At 43.6% G+C, this 15,887-nt stretch overlaps 1 protein-coding gene across 1 annotated transcript in view; it reads right to left on the reverse strand.

Moving 5' to 3' along the window:
• LOC309556013 (ATP-binding cassette sub-family A member 13-like) overlaps positions 1-15,887 on the reverse strand; it is a gene marked incomplete at its 5' end in the record, with an annotated part of 219,981 nt that overhangs the window by 108,665 nt on the left and 95,429 nt on the right. The window contains 2 exons of the mRNA XM_082258276.1: positions 394-497; positions 8,285-8,419. Of these exons, the coding sequence (XP_082114402.1) occupies positions 394-497; positions 8,285-8,419 (239 nt within the window). The remainder of the gene's footprint in view (positions 1-393; positions 498-8,284; positions 8,420-15,887) is intronic.

Genomic DNA, 15,887 nt, shown 5'->3' on the forward strand with positions numbered 1-15,887 from the left:
CCTATCTACAAAAACGATGCGTTCATCATCACCACACACACACACAATGGAGTGTGAGCAATAATTCTATTTCCTAATCACGATCAAAGTGATGACCTGTAGGGACATTTTTAAAGCATTGTCAATGAAAAGTATAGAGTAATGAATTGCATTGTCTTCTTGTATTCAGGCACAATTTTAAAGCTTGACAAGCCTGGTATCTATTTAATCAGTGCTTTTTTAACTTCTATGTTTTGCTAAAAACTTGGGTAACATTGTACTTGTGTGCCCAGAAATTTACTTTAGTGTATTGTTTACTAAATTTGGTGAAGAAAGGGTTAAGTATGCACTTTTTTTTTTTTTTTTTTAAGTTTTGAAAATTGTTATAACCTTTCTACTTTTAAAGTACTGTACCTGTGAGTGGTAAAGACTACTGCACAACCATCATGAACTTCTTTTTTGATAGCTTCCCAAAGGTGACGTTTAGACCATGGATCCATTCCAGAACTGGGCTCATCCTAAAGAATGGGCAATAATTGTGAAAGTAAAAGGTGCACAAAACAAAAAATGGAAAGATGAAAGCAGCACTAGAAACGTATTAGTAGTGAAGAAATGGCAAATAAATAGTGCGCTAACAATGAAAACTAATTATAGGTCTATATAATAAATATGAAAGAAAAACGTAAAAGTTTCTCCAATAATGTGTCTTTTCTTGGACTTCTGAAAAAAATTTTTTCTTTAAGTGAGTCCGTGCCAAAGTGACGTAGTAGTATAAACATACACTGGTGTTTCACATAAACCAACGTGATAGATATAAAAAAAGAAGAACATAAAAGTCTCTCAAATAATGTGAATCAGCTTGAACATCAAAATAAGATAAATAAGTCCATGCCAAGGTGACGTGCCAATATGTGCAGACAATGGTGTCTGCATTGTCCTTTGACCCATGACCCATCCACCAGCTCCAATTCCAATAGACGACTCCTAAGAGGAAACGCGTCGGAGGGGGCTAGCTGCGTCACCATTAGCCACGGACCGTTCTGCAGGCGGCCGTGCTATTTTTACTTGAGCTTTTTTACATGTGTTTGTTTCTGTTTTTTGATGTAAGTGGTTGCCTTCTTTTTTAATAAATTTATATTGAGGGTAATGTTCCATCAGTCCCTTTTTTTCCTTTGGGTACTTTCTCTTTGGCCATTGCGCCTCAAGACACCGGAACCTATCACTGTGAAGTGGACCAGCTCCAGGATTTCCCAGCAAGAGTTTATTACTCTTTATTATGTACACATTGGATTTCCTCTTTTCCAGCAGTCCAAGCTCATATCTCTCTGATCTCTGGTAAGATTCCATCTTTATCACCGGGTGTTACCACCTTACCACATTTTCACCTCTACCACTTGAATGTCATTATAGAAGTTTATTGCGGTAAGAGGCCACCCTGGCATTAAGAACATCTGTTTGTGTGAAACACCATTGTCTGCACATATTGGCACGTCACCTTGGCATGGACTTATTTATCTTATTTTGATGTTCAAGCTGATTCAATTTATTTGAGAGACGTTTATGTTCTTTTTTTATATCTATCACGTTGGTTTATGTGAAACACCAGTGTATGTTTATATTACTACGTCACTTTGGCACGGACTCACTTAAAGAAAACATTTTTTTCAGAAGTCCATGAAAAGACACATTATTGGAGAGACTTTTACGTTTTTCTTTCATATTTATTATATTGACCTATAATTAGTTTTCATTGTTAGCGCATTATTTATTTGTCATCCTAAAGAATGTTTTCACATATTGAATACCTTAAAAGTCTAAACCCAACATTGTTTACATACAAAATTATTTTTCAGTTATATGCATGCTTGTGTTTAAGTACATCACTTCCAATGCTGAAACAGGTCACACATTTGCTAAGACAGGTGCCCTATTTGATGGTTACAAACCTGTTACTAAGTTTTTTTTTTTTTTCCAGCAACTTCAAATCCTATTCAAGACACTATCATTTAAAGGGGACCTTAACCTATATATAAAAAATTCTCCCACCCTCCACCCTTAAGCAATCGTTAAAAATGTATTTTTTTTTACACCTATATTTCTTCAACTAGATGAAGATGAATTTCCTGGCCTCCACTGCTTCCCTGGATGTCTACATTACACATCCAAGGAGGCAGTGTGCCAGATTTCATGCATGCACAGACATACTATGGGTTAGAGATGGCCTTGCGGTTCAACCAGCGGTCGGTTTGCCGCAAACTTTGCTCATTTGCTGTCCGCCGATCTTGCGAACATATGGCGATGTTCGGGGCCGCCATATTCTTTTTACATTGTGAAGAACTTTGACCCATGACACATCCATCAGGTGGTACAGGACAGCCAATTGAGACATTTCAGCACATGGACATACCCCCTCCCTTATAAATAGACCTGATCTGGCTGCCATTTTACATTCTGCCTTTTGTCAGTGTAGGGAGAGGTTTGCTGTGTGGAGCAGTGACAGATTGTCAGTGACACAAATCGCTAGCACATAGGTCCACAAAAGTACTTTTAAGGACTGGTATAGGTGTACTATTGTTTGGTCTATATTCTGTCTTTTGTCAGTGTAGGGAGAGGTTGCTGTGGGGAGCAGGGACAGACTGTCAGTGACACAAATTGCTTGGTAGTAGGTCCACAAAAGTCCTTTAAAGGACTGGTATAGGTGTACTATTGTTTGGTCTATATCAGGGGTCTTCAAACTATGGCCCTCCAGTTGTTCAGGAACTACAATTCCCATCATGCCTAGTCACGCCTGTGAATGTCAGAGTTATAAAATGCCTCATGGGACGTGTAGTTCCGCAACAGCTGGAGGGCCGTAGTTTGAGTATCCCTGGTCTATATTCTGTCTTTTGTCAGTGTAGGGAGAGGTTGCTGTGTGGAGCAGGGACAGACTGTTAGTGACACAAATCGCTAGGTAATAGGTCCACAAAAGTCCTTTTAAGGACTGGTATAGGTGTACTATTGTTTGGTGTGCAGTATATAGGGGTGTAATACACTTATAATATGCTTTCTAATATAGAAAGCATATTATAGTGGATTTGTATTGTGCAGCATTGTGACTGGTGAGAGGTTGCTGTGTGGAGCAGGGACAGACTGTCAGTGACACAAATCGCTAGGTAATAGGTCCAAAAAAACCTTTTAAGGACTGGTATAGGTGTACTATTGTTTGGTGTGCAGTATATAGGGGTGTAATACACTTATAATATACTTTCTAATATAGAAAGCATATTATAGTGGATTTGAAGCAGGGTGTTATATAACAATATACTTTCATAATAGTGTATTTGGGTACTGCAGAAATGTTGCCTCTTTCGCTGCGTTACCTCTGCTACACACAGTGAAACCGTTACTGGGGAAAAAAAGTATTATAAATGGTGTGATATAACAGTGGCCCCCAAAACGACAGATTGAAGCGGGTGTTATATAACAATATACTTCCATAATAGTGTATTTGGGTACTGCAGAAATGTTGCCTCTTTCACTGCATTAACTCTGCTACACACAGTGCCAAAAGTTACTGGGAATTTTTTTTTTATAACTGGTGTGATAGACCAGTGGCCCCCCAAAATGACAGATTGAAGCGGGGTGTTATATACCTTCTTCCACATATACTGCGCTTCTCTAGAGACTTTTGACAGGGTCATTTAAAAAATGACAGGCAGAGGAAGAGGCAGGCCCTTCTGCAGGGGTGGTAGGGGTAGGGCAGGAGCACCAGGCCAGAGCCAAAGTGGGAAGTTGCAGAAGGTGCATTTGATTACTTCAAAGGACGCACCAGACTTGGTTGAGTGGCTCACTCAGCCTTCCTCTTCTGCACCCTCCTCATCCTCTTTATCTGCACCCTCTTCACTTTCTGCTGTGTGCACCCCTAAAGACACCACCACCATATACCCTCCGCTTGAGTCACTGGAATTATTTTCCAATCCATCACAAGACATTTACGATGCGCAGCCATCGTTGGTACTGCCTACTCCGAGATCTTGATTGTTAGTGGTGGGGAAGGTGACGTGGATGATGACGTGTCTAAGGATGTCATGTGGGTGCCTACAAGAGAGGAAGAGGAGGGGAGTTCAAAGGGAGATACGGACAGGTAGGAGAGGCAGGCAGAACTTGCATTGCACAAGAGGTACAAAGCAGACTGCAAATGTATCAGGAGCGAGCCATCAACCATGTACAGTCACATCTGGCACTCCCAGGACGCCGGCACATGGCTCCGCAGTGTGGGCTTTTTTTAATGTTTCCATTGCTAACAACAGTGTTGCCATCTGCAGCCTTTTCAGTCAACGCATAAGTCGCGGTAAGCCCAAAACTCACCTAGGGACAACCACCTTAAGAAGGCACCTGAACTCCCATCACCGAGCCCAGTGGTAGCAACACCGTCAGAACCCACAAAGCCACACTCCAGGTGCTTACCGTCCAGCCTCTTCTCCTTCTCCTCTCTCCTCACAATTGTCCTCCACTCCACCTTCTATGATGCCGTCGTCACGTTGTTCTGGAAAAAGGCAGGCTTCTGTGGCCCAAATGTTGGAGCGGAAAAAATTATGATGCCGGATAACCCTCTTGCCCAAGGTTTGACTGCTGGCTTGTCGGAACTGATAGCCCGCCAACTACTGCCATATCAACTGGTGGACTCGGAGGCCTTTCATAAATTTGTGGCCATTGGAACACCACAATAGAAGGTCCCAGGCAGGAAATATTTCTCGCAGAAGGGCATTCCAGAGTTGTATGGCCATGTTCAGCGGAAAGTGAATATATCTCTGGCACACAGTGTTGGTGCCAAGATACATCTGACCACAGACACATGGTCTAGCAAACAGGGGCAGGGAAGGTATATCACTTTTACTGCCCACAGAGTGAACCTTCTGACGGCCGTCAAGCATGTAACCCGTAGCACCCGTGTAGATTAGGTTGTACCGCAATGGATTGCATGCAGGCCTGCCTCTTCTTCTCCTCCTCCTCTTCCATCCTCCCTCTCCACCTCGGCTGACTCCTCCTTTTCCGCTGCTACCGTCTCTTCCGCTGCGCCGCCCAAGATCCCCAGAACCTATTCCACATGCCAGGTGAGACGTTGCCATGCTGTGCTGCGTCTGTTGTGCCTGGAAGCAAAGAGCCACACTGGTCCTGCACTCCTTTCAGCTTTGCGTTCACAGGTAGATCAGTGGCTGACACCGCTCAATTTGACAGTTGGTAAAGTGGTGTGTGACAATGGTGCCAATCTGCTGAGCATGCTGAAACAGGGCAAAATAACACACGTGCCATGCATGGCACACGTCCTAAACTTGGTGGTGCAGAGATTCGTTTTACCAAATACCCTGGGGTCCAGGACGTCTTGCGGCAGGCCAGGAATATCTCGGGCCCTTTCAGAAGATCTTACACAGCCATGGCTCGCCTTGCTGACATTCAGCGGCGACACAACCTGCCCGTCAGGTGTCTTATTTGTGACTGTCCAACGCGATGGAACTCAACATTGCATATGCTTGATAGGCTGCTCCAGCAGAAACGTGCAGTTAACGACTACCTGTACGAATCTGCGGCAGGACAGGTTCTGGGGAGCTTGGGTTTTTTTCACCTCGCCAGTCTCTGCTCATGCGGAACGCATGCAGACTTCTGCGGCCATTCGATGAGATCACCAAACTGGTCAGTCACGGCCAGGGCACCATCAGTGACATCGTACCTTACGCCTTCTTTCTGGAGCATGCATTGCGTCGTGTCATTGATCAAGCCGTCGAGGAGCAGGAGCAGGAAGAGGAAGTCGCAATGTTGGATGAATTCCCAGTGGGTGCTACTCCATCTGAGACAAGTCAACAGCAGGAGTCTGAAGAGGAGTCAGAGGAGGATGGCGCTGGGGGGATGAGGAGGAGCAAGAAGAGCATGCTTTAAACCTTTCTGGGATCCCTGGTGTTATCCGTGGATGGGGGGAGGAGAAGGAGGACGACATTATCCTGGATGATGAGCTGGAAGCAGGCCACTACACTGCTTCCAGTTTACTGCAAATGGGGGCCTTCATGCTCCAGTGTTTTAAGGGGGACCCTCATATAAAAAGCAAAAAGGCCAAGGACCAGTACTGGGTGGCAATGTACTTAGACCCCCGGTACAAACATAAAATGGCGGAAATGTTACCACAATCACAGAGGGCGGATCAGAATGCAGCATTTCCAGGCCTTGCTGCTGGAAATGCCACATTCTGCTTTTGCGTGCGCTGGCAGAGGAATTTCCAGTCACAGAGAGACAGTTGCAAGTAGCAAACCAACAGTGCCTGCAAGAAGAGGGCAGTTTGAAGATGTCTTGGTCACTTCAGATATGAGATCCTTCTTTCAGCCGAACCATCGACAGCTGCACTCCGGATCCAGCATCAGGGAACGCCTAGACCGACAGGTGTCCGACTACATCGGGTTAACGGCTGATGTGGACGATATGAGGAGTGATGAACCCCTGGACTACTGGGTGGGCAGGCTTGACCTCTGGCCAGAGCTTGCACAATTTGCAATGGAAATGTTGGCTTGCCCCCCATCCAGTGTCCTGTCCAAAAGGACGTTCAGCGCAGCAGGGGGGATCGTGACCGATAAGCGCACTCGCTTAGCTCACGACAGTGTTGACTACCTTTTTATAATTATAACATTTATAAAAATGAATGAGGCATGGATCTCGGAGGAATTCAACACATGTGACCAGTAGACCATGTTTGATTCAAATTCCTCATGACAGGCCACAAATATTCGCCACCACCCATAACAATTCATGGTCCCTGTCTTAGGTAAATACAGTGGCATAAAAAGCCTTTTATGTCCATCGAATGCCTAATTGCTACAGTCTGTCCCTGCTCCACACAACAACCTCTCCCTACACTGACAAAAGACTTTTGTGGACCTATTAGCTAGCGATTTGTGTCACTATACTGTCTGTCCCTGCTTCACACAGCAACCTCTCCCTACACTGACAAAAGACTTTTGTGGACCTATTAGCTATCGATTTGTGTCACTATACAGTCTGTCCCTGCTTCACACAGCAACCTCTCCCTACACTGACAAAAGACTTTTGTGGACCTATTAGCTAGCGATTTGTGTCACTAACTCTCTGTCCCTGCTCCACAAAGCAACCTCCAGCCACAGAATACAAAGTTATTTGCTGTCAGGTGAACGCCTTTTGGCTAATTTTTGGGGCCTATACTGGCCAACACTTACTTCTGTATCCTGTGAATGCCTAATGTACCTCCAGCCACAGAATACAAAGTTCTTTGCTGTCAGGTGAATGCCTGTTGGCTCATTTTTGGGGCCTGTACTGGCCGATACTTACTTCTTTATCCTGTGAATGCCTAATTTTTCAGCCTGGAATTGAAAATCAATGGGTCTGTAAACGTTGGATGCAGACCCATTTTACAGACGTGTGAATGGACCCTATATGTATTTGACATGCATTTACCGGCTGCTGTCAGTTCTGGCTGATTTAGAAAAAAAAAAAATGTATGGCAACTTTTCCAATAGCAATACTTCTGGTATGTCAGTATCCATGTTGTGGGACTATGTGTGCACAGCTAGTAAGTATTTTGTGGCTGCAAATATGACCTGGAGGCTTTTCATGTTCGCCTGCCATTAAAATGAATGCGATTCGCGAACATTTTAGTGAGCTCGCCGATCGCATTCGCAAACCGTCCCGGCAGATGTTCGTCCATCCCTACTGTGGGTCTCTGCCAGGTCCCAGGAATCCAGAATGCTTCCTATTCATCATGGTGAATGCCAACATTTTGGAAACTTTTTCATTCTGGAAACTCATCTGTTAATAGTCTTTCTTGTTTCCTTATCAGATCAGACACAAATTGTTCCACACTGATCATTTGAGATTTGAGAATTAGTACTTTTAAGGATGTACCAACATTTAAAAACACTAAGGGGCGCATTTAAAAAGTAATGAATTCACTGCTTTATAAATATACACACTAATTATTAACAATAATCCATTCCATTGGTTTCACAATCTATAAAATATGTAAACAAACATTTATCCTTTTTGGTACATCAATATATACAAAAATACATTCTTATTGTCACTTGTGTACACCATTAACTGAACAGCTAGGAACAAGTTTGGATCCTTTTTTTTTTGTCTCCCCCTGGATAAATTCAATACTGATGTTCAGCAGGCACATACTAGCCTACTAGCACCAGCACCTTTAACCTTTTGAGTAACCACATTTAGGGACATAATTTCCCCTCCCCTAACAGACATATATCGCCCCCCCTGGCTGAAACCCCTTGCTGTAAACTGACAATGTTACCAGAAGAAGTATCTGTGGCTTCCCAATCAGTGCGATTGCCATCGACAGTTTTCTTTTAGTACCTCTGCTGTAGGTACCAACCAATTTATCTATGTAGTCCTCAAAATCTAAACGTTGAGCTAAAGCACTCGATATCTGCAAAAAAAAAAGCACAGGAATGCTGAGAATATGAATATATAAAATATATACACTGTATATAAAAAACACACACCTATAGTCTTAGCCCCTTTGTAATAGTGTTGAACACATAGCTACAGTCATTCTTAAGCCTTTCCTGAAGTACTTCCAAGAGTAAAATCAGAGCTACATTTGATTTACTAGGAAACTTAAAGACTACGTATCTGTTACAATGTGATCCAAGGACATGCTGCCAAAAATGTCAGCAAATTTGTCATGCATTTGAGAAGTGCTATATTATAGTCATGGTCCAGCCACACAGGTTAAACAGAAACAGACTCATTAGGTGGTTCAGGCCTAGTGATGGGCAAAACGGCCCAGGTTAGGTTCGGCGGAAAGTTTGACAAACCCATCATAAAATCTGCAAACTTTAATGCAAACCCTTTTTAAAATCAGTTCAGTCCAATTGCAAAATTAATAGTCAAAGAAATTTACAAACAAACGGCATAGGAAGCTGGGCACCGATGGGAGGGGGGGGGGCATATACCAATGCAAAAAAGAAAAAAGGTTAATAAAAATATCATTCAATGATAATACCGCACAATGAGATGCAAAATATTCTTCTGTTATAAAGATAGCAAGCAGGAACAGGTTCTGTTCTGATATGTTTCACACTCAACACAGTGCTTGAATAGAAGAGAACCTGTTCAAGCTGGCTATTTTAAAAGGAGAAGTAGAGCACTTAGTTCTGCATTCCTGTGACGCATATTCAGCCGGCAGCGCATAAAAATACCTAAAAAACAGCCCCACATTTCACAGAGGTCATTTTTATGAATAAATAGAAATGACAAAACCAAAGAGTAAGGGAGATATCCCATCTCGGAAACATTTTCACGGCCCATATCTGCATCCTATGATTCACAACGGTTGTCAGGGAGCCAGAACATATCGCAACACTGTACAACTACAGCCATACTATCCCCTCCCTTTTTTTAAATCCCTTTCTCTATTCCTACCTCACCATAACTTTATACTTGCCCAAAACGACCCGACACCAAGAGCTTTGTACCCTCTCTACAGACTTAACTAACGGAGACCATAATCTACTTGAGAGCGCATCTATACTCTAACTCACTGCCCCACTACTCTGTACCGCACTTTCACTCCTGTGCTGAAGGGCCCGGTTTGGTTATGTTCTATTTTGTTGAGCTTTGTCAAGATATTTCCCATTGTTATGTATTCTATATGCAAGACACCTCTCGAATCGAAGAGAGGTACTATTGGGCAAACTGTTACTTTATTATACTGTATTTTACCCTTCTCTTTATTCTTTTTGTATTGTTCTAATATTTCAAAAAAATATTTTTGGAAAAAAAAAAAGAAATTACAAAACCATTTTATATTTTAGAGACAATAATTCAAATATATAACAACGTAGCTTAAGAGTACAGTATGTAAGCATCTTGACTGGGCAGCAATGTGAAAAGGAGTGACAAAGCAGGTTAAAAAAAAAAAACTGTAAAAATTAAAATTTCAGTGAATATTGTCAGAGATAAGAGGCAGAAATATTGTAGATAAGTTGGAAATGATGTAAGCTTTTAAATTAGGCTTTATTTTAGGTGGCTAGCAGGTAACTGCTCTTGCTGCCTAATTTCATCCAGCAGAGCAGTGGCTGAGTATGACCACCTGAAGTGGCCACATGCTGTTTTGGTTTGCACAGGACATAATGGAAGCCATGGTACCTAACTAGAAACCATTGCACCTCAAGGTAGTGGATGAACGCCAAGGTCGGACAGCAGGTTTGTTCCATTGTTACAAAAAAAACCTTTCTAGTCTTGACATGATGGCGTGGGATCAGCTACCTAACCCTGCCATTGAAGAGTTGACAGAATATAGGCCCCAGTGTGTCTCTTGTCTCTAAGAAATAGTAGCTGAAAAGTGACAGCATTTTGCATAGGTTCCTAGTCACTTGGGTGGGAATGGTGCCTCTGAGGATTCCCAGAGGAGGCAAATGAGAAGGAGGAGTAGAGGTGACCAAGCTGTCACCACCAGATCCAGCAGTATGCAATGTCCTGCATTATTCCCAGCTGCCTACAAATTGACCCAGTAGGCCATGGAAATGTGACCTCTCTGCCCATGCTTTTTGGATATTGTGTCAGTGGTCATGTGGCTAGAGATGTCAGGGTGGGCTTAGGAAACACTGAGCACAGCTGAAGCCTGCGCTTGGCCATACAAAGTGTGGCCCCATGATGATTGTCTTCATGGCTTATAATTCCATAAGCTATACCACTCAAACACCTTGTCAGACTTCAATCCCTATAGCTTGAGGCAGCAGATGAAGCAGTGGATTTAAATAAATATTCATGTGTAGTGCTAAAATAGGTGGAAAGCGAGGGGTAGGAAGGATAAGGCTTAAGGGAATTTGGCTGCCAGCTGGTTTTATTTGTGTGCTGCTCCCACTAAGCTTTGTGGGGGACAGTAAAGCACTTTCTCATGCATGTGATACCAAAATTACTGGTAGAGTTATAACACTTTATAATCTGCAGGCAGAGGCTGCAAACTAATGTGGTGCCATGAGCATTATAAGTATGAACAAGTGTCCTGTGGTGTATACATAAGGATTCTGGGGGGCTGCACCTGTGGAGCAGTGCAATACAGTGGGATAGAGCTACCCTGCTACCTTCTCTCTTCTGCAAGCTGTACTTAGATGATGTTGTGCCTCCTCCTCTACTTGGCCACCCAGGTATTGCTGCCAAATCATTATTGTATCTTTCTCTCCTTGCTAGAGGAGAAGAATGTAAACAAAAAAAGTGTATGTTAAAAAAATGAAGAAAAAATAGCTAGAAAAAGGTTTGATCTAGGTCAGTGTCAGGGTTAGAATTAGGGTCAAGTTAAGGGCCAAAGCTTAAGCTTAGAGTCAAAGGTCAGGATTAGTATATTTTAGGTAGAATTTAAAAAAAAATTGTTTTTTTGTTTTTTTTTTTAATTAGCATCAGTAGTTAATTTTAGTGTAGATTTACCAAAACTGGTGCACAAAGAATCTGGTGCAGCTGTGCGTGGTAGCCAATCAGCTTCTAACTTCAACTTGTTAAATTAGGCATTGACAATAAAACCTGGAAGCTGAATGGTTTCTATGCAGAAATGCACCAGCTTTTGCACTCTCTAGTTTTAGTAAATCTCCCCCATTGTTTTTTAAGTAGGATCATAAAAAGCAAAATACGCACCATTGTTTCTGGGCCCTACTGTGTGTACAAACTACAAATAATATACACATATGTGGTATCATTATAAAAGTAGGACTCTGAAATGCAGAGTGCTCGTATAGACGAGGAGGGAGAGGGCTTGGTTAAACCAATTTGGGTGGGACTTTACCGGTACCAGTGAAAAAAGAACAGAAAAGTTAAAATGTTATAACTTTATTCATATAGTTAAAAAATTCATCTTGGTGAAAAACTTGATGAGTATTGTGATACATAGAAACATGAAAATCATACTGACAAACGATAATATCCTCAAACAGGAGGAAAAAGAGAAACGCATATATACATGAATAGTAGAATGTATCATATGAACAGACATGCATATAAATGTAGGACCATACAGCAACAATCAGCCAATAACTGCTCAAAGTGAATATGCCATTGTTCATCCACTCTGGCAGTATTCATCGCCCAACATGTTTCGCCGGAGGCTTCTTCAGGGGAATATAATGAGATATAATAATGGTCGTAATACTTAATAGGGACTTAGTAGAAGGATATCTTCATATGCAATACATTCTAATTATCATAGCATAATTTGTGGAAGAGAACGTGGGGGGGAACAGCTACCGAGGGCCTGCTAAGCAGGCAACAACTCTGCAAAAGATCACATATCTCTACAGCTGGTCTGGCAGTGCAGTGAACCGTATGCACGGGCCGAACAGGGACAGTCAGCACCGAGCTTCCAGTTGGACCCGGTCTCCAAAACGGAGAAAGAGAGGCGGTGTAGGCTGTCTGTCTCGTGTCCCCACGAACTGCCAGACCAGCTGTAGAGATATGTGATCTTTTGCAGAGTTGTTGCCTGCTTAGCAGGCCCTCGGTAGCTGTTCCCCCCACGTTCTCTTCCACAAATTATGCTATGATAATTAGAATGTATTGCATATGAAGATATCCTTCTACTAAGTCCCTATTAAGTATTACGACCATTATTATATCTCATTATATGCCCCTGAAGAAGCCTTCGGCGAAACATGTTGGGCGCTGAATACTGCAAGAGTGGATGAACAATGGCATATTCACTTTGAGCAGTTATTGGCTGATTGTTGCTATATGGTCCTACATTTATATGCATGTCTGTTCATATGATACATTCTACTATTCATATATATATGTGTTTCTCTTTTTCCTCCTGTTTGAGGATATTATCGTTTGTCAGTATGATTTTCATGTTTCTATGTATCACAATACTCATCAAGTTTTTCACCAAGATGAATTTTTTAACTATATGAATAAAGTTATAACATTTTAACTTTTTTGTTCTTTTTTCACTGGTACCGATAAAGTCCCACCCAAATTGGTTTAACCAAGCCCTCTCCCTCCTCGTCTATACGAGCACTCTGCATTTCAGAGTCCTACCTTTATACAAGTTAGGGATGTTGGTACCACAGCACTAAACCCCTCTTATATTGAGTTTATCTCAGACACACCTTAAATTCATTTTATATGTGGTATCATTGCAATCATAAGGAGCAGAAACATGTATTTTGTTTTTTTCTTTGGTGGTAAATTATGTTACATAGTTACATAGTAGGTGAGGTTGAATAAAGACAATAGTCCATCCAGTTCAACCTGTGTAGGTGTGTGTGGCTGTAATTATCTCACATAGCCCTGAATGTTCTGATCCTTGAGCTGTACGTCTAAGAGTCTTTTGAAAGCCACCATACTACCCTCAGAAACCACCTCTTGTGGTAGAGAATTCCACAATCTTGTAGCCCTAACAGTAAAGAACCCCCCACGTTGCCACGTTGCCTGAGGTTAAAACGCTTCTCCTCCAATCGCATTGTATGCCCTCTAGTCCTCATGCAACCCTTCGACTGAACAGCTTTTTTTCTATGCTGAGATCCCCATTGATATGTTTATAAATTTCTATCATGTCCCCCCTCAGGCGTCTCTTCTCCAGGGAGAATAAATCAATTGCAGATGCTCTTCATAATTAAGGTCCTCCAATCCCCTAATCAGTTTAGTTGTCCTTCTCTGGACTCTCTCCAGCTCCAGCACATCCCTCCTGAGGACTGGCGACCAGAACTGGACAGAATACTCCAGATGCGGTTGGTACAGAGTTTTATAAAGTGGAAGGATTATAGTCTTATCTCTGGTATACATCCCTTTCTTTATGCATGCTAATATTCTGCTGGCTTTGGCAGCTGCCGCTTGACATTGCATGCTATTGCCTAATCTATCATCAACCAAGACTCCCAGATCCTTCTCCATTTTTGATTCCCCCAAGGGTTCCCCTCCTAACGTGTATTGTGCTTTTATGTTTTTAGTCCCCAAGTGCAAAACCTAACACTTCTCCACATTAAACCTCATTTGCCATGTCGTTGCCCACTCCGTTATTTTGTCCAGGTCATTCTGCAGGATATCTGCTTCATGCTGTGCAGTTATTGCCCTGCCCAATTTTGTGTAATCTGCAAAAACTGATAACGAACTACTGATCCCGACCTCAATGCTGTTTATGAATAAATTGAACGAGGTCGGTCCCAGGACTGAGCCCTGGGGGACCCCGCTTACTACCTCAGACCAGTATAAATATGCACTGTTTATTACCACCCTTTGGGCACGCCCTTTTAGCCAGTTCCGTATCCAAGAGCAAACCCTGCTGTCGATACCTGCAGACCTTATTTTATAAATTAAGCGCTTGTGGGGAACTGTATCAAACGCCTTAGCGAAATCCAAGTACACCACATCCACTGGTCTGCCCCTATCTGGCTCACAGCTCACCTCCTCGTAGAATGTTAAGAGATTGGTTTGACAAGAACGCCCACTTGTAAACCCTTGCTGATTACTGCTGATGATGTTGTTGTCTTTAGCAAACTCTACGATATAGTTAGTCCCTTATCATCCCCTCCAGAAGTTTACATACTATTGATGTCAAACTGACAGGCCTATAATTTCCCGGGATATGCCTCTGTCCCTTTTTGAATATCGGAATCACGTTAGCTTTCTTCCAATCCCCTGGTACATTTCCTGTCCTAATACTGTCAGCAAAGATCAGGAACAGTGGTCTAGATATAACCTTACTGAGTTCTTTGAGTACTCTCGGATGTACGTCATCCGAGCCTGGTGATTAAGTTTAAGTTTAAGTGTTAAGTTTATCCAGCCTTTCCCTGATTTCACCCTCTGTTAGCCATAGTGGCAAGTCCTGTGTATTACTACTAACCATACAGTCATGGTCATTGTACCCCTCCATTTCCTGTGTAAAGACTGACAAGCAGTGTTGCCAACCGTCCGTAGATTTATGGACAGCCCGTTAAAACAGGGCACTTTTCTCCTGCCCGTAAATGCCCGTAGCAGGAGAAAAGTGCCCGTAAATCTACGGCGGCGGCGGCACTGTCAGAACTGCGCATGTGCGGCGCGCAGTTCCGGAGATCCCCGTCGGACGAGTGCCACGGCCCGCCTCTGCCTCCACCCCCGACGCCGCCTCCGCCCCTGACCCGGGGTTAATTACATCGGACGAGTCACTCTGCCACCCACGGCCCGCCTCTGCCTCCACCCCCGACACCGCCTCCGCCCCCGAGAGTTATTTACATCGGACGACGAGTGCCACCCACGGCCCGCCTCTGCCTCCGCCTCTCCTCATTTAAGTTTTCCCGCCTGTGTCCCTGGCCCTGTGTGATGAAGCCGGCCCGGGAGTCGGGACTGGAGGAGGAGTACGAGACTACGGGGGGCGTGAGCTATGGAGGGGGGTCACCGTCACCTACCTATCCGTGCTGCTGGGCACCATGCTGGCCACTGACCGACCGTCCGATCCGCCGCAGGGTAAGTCAGACTCAGACTGAGCCGGCTCCTCTCATCTGGATGGAAGGGTGAGGGGGGGGGCACACACTGGCCCTGGCATCACGAGAAGTTGGAGAAGATGTTTCATGTGTAACTTGTACTGCCTTGCAATGATATGAGGGGAGCTACTTACCTACCCGTGTAATATCAGGGGAGCTACCTACGGGTAGGTAAGTAGCTCCCCTGATATCACATAGGTAGGTAGATGGATGGGTATGCCCTTCATGTCCGCAGTGTCTGCCCACCCCCTTCACCATGTCCGAAGTGTCTGCCCACCCCCTTCACCATGTCCGCAGTGTCTGCCCACCCCCTTCACCATGTCCGCAGTGTCTGCCCACCCCCTTCACCATGTCCGCACAGTGTCTGCCCACCTTCTGTAACATGTCCGCACAGGGTCTGCCCACCTTCTGTACCATGTCCGCAGTGTCTGCCCACCCCCTTCACCATGT

Source organism: Pelophylax lessonae (genome assembly GCF_965119305.1).
Source record: "Pelophylax lessonae genome assembly, chromosome: 5".
Taxonomy (NCBI): Eukaryota; Metazoa; Chordata; class Amphibia; order Anura; family Ranidae; genus Pelophylax; species Pelophylax lessonae.